Source organism: Typha latifolia, chromosome 5 (genome assembly GCF_019914945.1).
Source record: "Typha latifolia isolate L0001 chromosome 5, TyphaL0001v2, whole genome shotgun sequence".
NCBI classification, from domain to species: Eukaryota; Viridiplantae; Streptophyta; class Magnoliopsida; order Poales; family Typhaceae; genus Typha; species Typha latifolia.
In genome coordinates, this window is record NC_133090.1 from 13,994,884 (window position 1) to 14,001,783 (window position 6,900).

At 35.0% G+C, this 6,900-nt stretch overlaps 1 protein-coding gene across 1 annotated transcript; it reads right to left on the reverse strand.

Annotated features, from left to right (window-relative positions):
* Positions 1-550: 550 nt before the first annotated feature.
* On the reverse strand, positions 551-5,357 carry LOC140789663 (NEDD8-conjugating enzyme Ubc12-like). The gene is made up of 6 exons (XM_073139442.1): positions 5,211-5,357; positions 3,437-3,549; positions 2,290-2,398; positions 2,001-2,079; positions 1,776-1,892; positions 551-957 (listed from the first exon to the last, which is right to left on the reverse strand). The coding sequence occupies exons 2-6, from the start codon at positions 3,543-3,545 to the stop codon at positions 820-822; spliced, it is 552 nt and encodes a 183-aa protein (XP_072995543.1). The 5' UTR covers positions 3,546-3,549; positions 5,211-5,357; the 3' UTR covers positions 551-819.
* Between the last annotated feature and the right edge of the window lie 1,543 nt (positions 5,358-6,900).

Below are 6,900 nucleotides of genomic sequence, written 5' to 3' on the forward strand. Positions count from 1 at the left end.
AGAACTCAGTTTTCGTCCGGGCCCACTTCGTGTGGCCATCGGATGCATAAGTCGCACAAATGCATGGCTCCGAAATGCAGAAAGAGAGGGCCATTGGATGTGGCAAATATAATCGGAGCCATCCAAAGACCTAACACCAAGCCCAACATGTAAACCCCACTATGTAGAAAGGCGAGTCCAGCCCAAGCTTGAATCGATTAATTTCTCATTCATTAGATAAAGAAGATCGCCAAGAATTCGTGATCCCCTGCCGAACCTATTCCAATTATAACAGTTCAGACTCGGATCGTGGGGATCACCGGAATACAAAGTAGAATACCTTCAGCTGATATGAAAAGAATTCGACCAAGTTCCATTGGCTTCTGTTCAAAACACCCTAGATATTAAGTACAAGGAGCTCATACCTGAAGCATCATAGTGAGGATAGGTTAAAGCGTTGCTATAACACTTAACCGCACCATAATCCATAAAAGACAACATCAGAGGCTTAATCCATCGCAGGAAAGGAAAATAAGAACTAAAATGTTACTGGAGTCAAAGGAACAGAATATAGCATCAAGTTGCACAAGGATATATATGCTTGTCTCCCCTGATGCGAAATGCAACATGGTTTAAGGTAAAGTACATCCAGAATACAGCAGTGTCTCAGGCATATAGCAACATTAAGAAAAATCCTTGGACAATGACATGCTTTCAAAGGTATTTATACCCTGAAACAGTGGAGGCCCAGAAGTGAAGATGGACGCTTTATAACAGAATCCAAAGCTTGGGGCGAGTGATGGCAGAGCAAATGAAGAGCACCCAGACTAGGCAGCACCACTACATGCACCTGTGGAAGTACACTTGACCCACATAGCCTCCAGTCATTGCTCTTCTGACATTACTCTCAAACATCTTAGGGTTGTCACGTAGGACAGCAGCTGCATCATGATTCAAGGGGTCTTCGTCATTTGGTTGCTGCAGATAAAAAAAGGAAAGGTTAAATAAAGCTGATATCTCGTTCACATAGAAGGCGAACCAAGTGAACTCCCTTTCTATTAATTAAATATCAAAGACATTATTCTAGGTTGGGCAGTCAGTGTTTGACAACACTGAAAGAATGGAAGGATAAAAGAAAAGTGCGTAATATGCACAGAAATCCAGGTCAGTGACACACTTTATTGCTTGTGAATCTCAAGAATGATCCAAAAATGCATATGCTTGCTATCACTACACGAGCAATGTTAAGAATGACAGAAAAATGTATGTACTTTCAATCACAACATAGAATGTGAAGTTGTGAACCAATATACTTCATTAAAGCAATAAACACATCAACTTCCTCAATCTAGTTTTCCTCTTTGTGATTTAAAAATGTATATACTTGCTATCACTAAATAAAATGTGGGCCAAACTATTATTTGTGCTATTATTTCAAAAGAATAAGGAGGAGCTCAATAGGTCAGCTGCAGTACAGCGTATAGATGAACAACCTTGAAAAGCAACTGTCAGGAGAACGTTAGAAAGGCCAATCAAATGTATTCAACAACTAAAGTGCTTGTGCGTGTAATTGTTTCCTGCTTGTGCCATGAAATTCGAAAAGGTTACACAGCTTATTTTCAACTATTGTGAAAACTGTAATTTGAACTACTTAATGAACTAAAAGATCACATTAGAGAACAAATATTAGGATAAATATCTTGATGCTACAGTATGAATATATAGGATTTTATCTAGGATTATCTTTCAATCAGATAAATTATGAATGGTGAAGCAAACAAAGAGAGCATAAGTACCAGAAAAAGAAGATTCAAGCCGTAAATGATAGTGTTAATGTTGAGAACAGGTTTCCAATCTTCACGCAAGATGTTTAGGCAGACATTTCCTTCCAAATCGATATTAGGGTGGTAAACCTGATTAAATGTCCATTGTGATTATATAGAAGGGGGAAAAAAACAGCAAAGAACTATTGTTACAAAGCAGAAAAGAGCAAGAGATAATTGCCAAACTGAAGCTTATACCTTAGTCTTGCACTTCACCTTTGGTGGCTCGTGAGGATAAGAAGGAGATACTTGGAAGGTAAAAATAAATGTACCACCTCTACACATATTGAGGTTAAATACATAAGAATAAAAATGAAGAGAGAAATTTTCTGAAAGAAAGCACACACTACTACAATCAAATAAAGATTGTAAATTTAACAGCTGTTTAGATGGAAATAAATATAAATTAAACAGAGAGACAAAAGTCTCCAAAATCACTGGTACAGCTTGCAAGGATGGAAGGAAAAAGCAAGTACCATCCACTTACTGGTAAAATCCTTCGTCAGGCCGAATGCTGATCTCAAAATTCATCAAATCATCCTTTCCATTTGGAAAAGAAATGGAGATGGTTTTTGGTATGTTGAGCTCACTAATATCTGTGAAATATGTAATATAAGTAGTCAATAGAGAATTTTTGCTCCATTTTCCAGAAGAAAATTAAATTTCATCTAATGAAATAGGAACTTGCTATAGTAGGTCAAACATAGCCCCAATTCTACAATTAGATTTACATAATATCTCGTTGTTAAGTATAAATTCGATTGATCTAATTTAGCTCTGGTTTGCTTATGACTCAGAAATTAATCCCCACTTCAAAAGTTTCAATCACTCTCCCAATCTATGATTGGTTCAGCCAAAGAAACTTTTAGGAGTTGCTGCATGCATGAGCCGTATCTTATCTGACCAACCAAATCTAAAAATTAGTGCAGGCCTACAATGGCCAGTCAAAGGGTGACCTGTACAAAAAAAGAGAGGCCCTGAATCAAGATTTAAACCTTACCGCCTCCTAACAGTCCTTCATGCATGGAAAGCCTAAAGTTAAAAGCAGCCAAATAATGTCATTATTTGGCAACCAAGAAGTTCCAGGGAAGCAATATAGAATATATTTCAAATGCCACAGTTATTTTCTTTTCAACAAAAAGTCAAAACATACAGTCCAAATTAAAATGCAGGAACAAGTCATCTACCAACTTTGCACTAAAATATGTATATTAAAGCAACAATCACTTTTTACATAATCACATTACAGAAAATTTGCATCACAATTCACAAATTTAAGAGTCACTTTTTTTTCCTATAGCTATATTGTAGCCAAAAGAGAATCAGAAACAAACAAGATAAAATTGACATGCAATGGAGCTTACATTTGCAGGGAATGGTGAATTCTAGAGGAGTATGGGTGTTGAACTAGAATATGAGGGTCAATATAACCAATGCAGACTTTTGTATGTTTGTGTTTGAGGATTGAAGCCTTTAAAAGGTTCAATAATATATTAAAAAACTGACAAGAATTTCTAAGATATCTAGTAGATGAAATCAAGAAGCACTGCATAATGCATGCCACAAAAGTATGAATCATGCAATAAGAATTTAAATAACTACAAGAATAAAAACATCTTTCAAATGCAACAAACCTTTGTGAAGGCGTAATTCCCCTGCACTCTGCTTCTTGATAGGAGGTCTTCCATTGGCATTTGCTGCGTCTTCCCTCTTTTGGCCCTTTATCTTAAAAAGATTTATCATTGTTCTGCAAAAGAAGAAAAAGAGAGAAATTACAAGGGCTTCAGCAAATATGGGCATCGGCACCCTGCATACGAAAAAAGCAAGAAGAGAAAATAGCACAATCACACATAAATATAGAAATTAGTACTTGCAGTCTAGCATACTACAAAGAAGACAAACAACTCTCTTCCCAGTGACTGGCAAATAAAAATAAATTTGGGTGATCTTCATAACTATACCAAACTACATAAATAATAAAACAAGCAAATGACAAAGGCAAACAGTCATTCAGGTACTCCATGTCCATTTGCTAAGATAAACGAATTAAGAAGACAGTTCTTCAATGACCAAATAGTCCCAATACCATAATATTTTAAAAGAATACATCGAAAGAAAATTAGCTCCACACTTTACAAAATAATGCACACTATGCTGTGATTTGAACACTGTCAAATCAGGTATTCAGCAGGAAAGGGTGAAGTTCACTCTAACTGTCCTTTCGAGATTGGGTAAAAAGTAAAGAAAAAGCAGATGCAAAACATACTATCAATCCATAATGATAGAACTAAGTACACGGCCATATTGAAGATTACTAAAGCCTAAAATGGTATACTAAATACAGCTGAGTGCTTTGTAATTTCCCATTTTAAAATCAGTACTAACCTGATTCAACTTAAAACCCTGCTAGTGTACTACTCAATAGTCTTTAAGTATTTCATAAACTTTAAATAATTCTGCCTTTTAGAGATCCAGAGAGACTTTCTCCTAATACGATGGATGTCTCATGTAAGATAAGAATAGAAACCAAATTTATCCTGAAAGATGAGAATAATAACTTGTTTTGTACAAAACTTTCTGATTTAAAGTAGCAAAAATTCTTTGACTTATTTTAAACACTGATACAAAGAGTTAAGTACAAGATACAGATGAGCTGCCTAGTCATGACTTATGAGAGCTCCTCACATAAACCGATCCTCTTTTGGGGACTTTAAAATTACTATTATATTTCAAAACTACAAGTAAATGCAAGCAAAATGAATAAAAGAAAAAGAAATTTGTGGACAAAAACTGCTTAGATTGTATCAGAATAAAGAACAGGGGCAGATTGAATTTAATGACTGATCAATCATGTAAACCGAAAATATCAACATAAAACAGTTTGATCATTTAAAGATTATAATCCAACTAGTAACAAATGTCAGAAACCAGCAATTGCTCGGCTGCAGTTTGCGTCACTAAGCATCCACAACCAACATTACACGAAGAGCACGCCATCCTCCATCCTAACAGTATCCAATTCTTTGACAGAACCATTATCCAATCAACAAAAATCATCAAATATTATCCAACTATATTAAAAAAATCTCCAAATCCAACAAATAAGGAAAACCAAATAAAAAGCACGAAAGCTTACTCATACTGCCAGATCAAGTACAAGAAACATGATTCCTAGACATGAGCTCGTCATCAGCTCCAAACAACACAATACAAACAGAGAATAAACTAATAGCGAAACAAGGAGGATAAAGGAAGAGTTACATATAGGGTTAGTGTTAAGTCTAGTGTCACGGTTAGTGCTAACTCGCCGTCGAGAGGGAAAGGGTTAAGAGCTCGCCGGAGGAACAGAGGGAAAAGGAGCCGGAGGATCGGAGATCGGAGGAAGAAAGATAGGTGAAGGATATTTACCAAAAAGGGAAATGATCGCGGGAGGATTTCGCCGGAGGTCTGGGAGGGCGATCGGAGGAGCCCGGAACCTAACGAGAGCAGAGGAAAAAGAAGGTAAAAGAAAGTAGAGAGTAGAGAGGTGACGGAATTGATTCCTATCGGTGGAATAACGCAATTATTAGTAGAATGTTTACATTTTAGTACTCAAACTTTATGGAAATAGCACCAGAGGTCTCTCCGCTTTATCTGAGAATTTTCATTTTGTACACTATCTTATCAAGATATTACGGTTTACACCTCTCCTTCACCGAGCTAAGTAGGAACCATAGTACCGCAGTCCGCAGGCCATACATTTCGCTAAACCACAGGCTTTTCAATGATTGAAATGAAAACCATGGGGTCGTTTAGAGCATTTTCAACCATTTAACTAAAAAATGCAAATATAAAATTAAAAATAAGAAAAAAAGCAGGGTGTGAAATGAAAAGATCTTATTTTTCATTGGGTTAATTTTAAAGAAATAGTGGGATTTTATTTTAAAAATAATTACACTTAAAAACTCTTAAACTATTTAAAACTTTCGGAGTACACACCCAGTTAATTATCCGTCAGATTTGTCAGTTAAAATATATATCACATGATCAATTTTAAACTCTCTAAATATTATTATTCTCTTATTGTAGGAAAAAAAATATCAGAAAAGAAAATGAGCTATAGTTGAGATATCTGAATATAATTAACTAATTTTTGTACTAAAATCAAGAGGTTAAATTTCATTAGGCACCGATGCCACTCGATTAAGGCAGGCTTTTCGTCCTCATCATCAACTGGGCTGATGTCGGCCCATTGAGGAACTTTTTAAATTTATTATTAAAATTATACTACTTTAATGATTAGTTTAAACTATTTATAGTTCTAGATTCTTCTCTTCACATAGATGAGTAGTGAGGAGTTGGCATGTAAGTAAGAGGCACTAAAACTTTCAGCATCTCTACCACGCCACAACAGTGACAAAAACACCAACTCCATCCAATTTTATGGTATCAGTGGAGGTGCTTATCTTCCAAGTTGCACTCTATAACTAACTGGATGGAGTTGGTGTATTTATGTCCAAGCCTGATTAGATGCATGGATTAGTGGTTTATGTGCAACCATGTCTACTGGTTTTAGAATTTAGACTAACCTAGTAGATATTTTTTTCTTTTTATCATTAACCTAGTAGATAGTTAATTATGCCATATGTTTAAGTTTAAGTAGATAATGACAGTGGTGCAATAATTAATCTTGTACAATCGTTATGACTAACCTATCACCTCCTTGGTTATGAAAAAAGTACCTACCAACTATATATAAAGTTGGTTGGTGAGTCAAGTCAAAATTAATACGACTAATTTTTACCCTTATATGTAGAGACACTAAAGCTTTTAACACTCTTATCAGAATGTTAAATCTATATTTTCTTTCCTATAAAACTATAAATAGTTTGAACCGGTCAAAATTGATTTGTTTTTTTTTATCATGGACCTGTTTGGTTGTGGGATAAAAAAAACAAATAGAATTGGGACTAAATAATGACTTATTCTAGAACAAAGTAAAAATTTTATTCTAATTTTTTATTAGGTGTTTGGTTGCACAAAAAAAAAAGAAAAAAAGAGGATAAATGTTCAAATAAAAAAATCGGATAAGATATTATTTGACTGTAATAACTAGAAT

Excerpts from the sequence above, each read along its gene's own strand:
- LOC140789663 (XM_073139442.1), bottom strand. The coding sequence starts at position 3,545 with ATGATAAATCTTTTTAAGATAAAGGGCCAAAAGAGGGAAGACGCAGCA. Across the intron at positions 2,399-3,436 it reads GGAATTACGCCTTCACAAAG|ATATTAGTGAGCTCAACATA; the intron begins GTTTGTTGCATT and ends CATATTTCACAG. Across the intron at positions 1,893-2,000 it reads AGGTGAAGTGCAAGACTAAG|GTTTACCACCCTAATATCGA; the intron begins GTATAAGCTTCA and ends ACATTTAATCAG.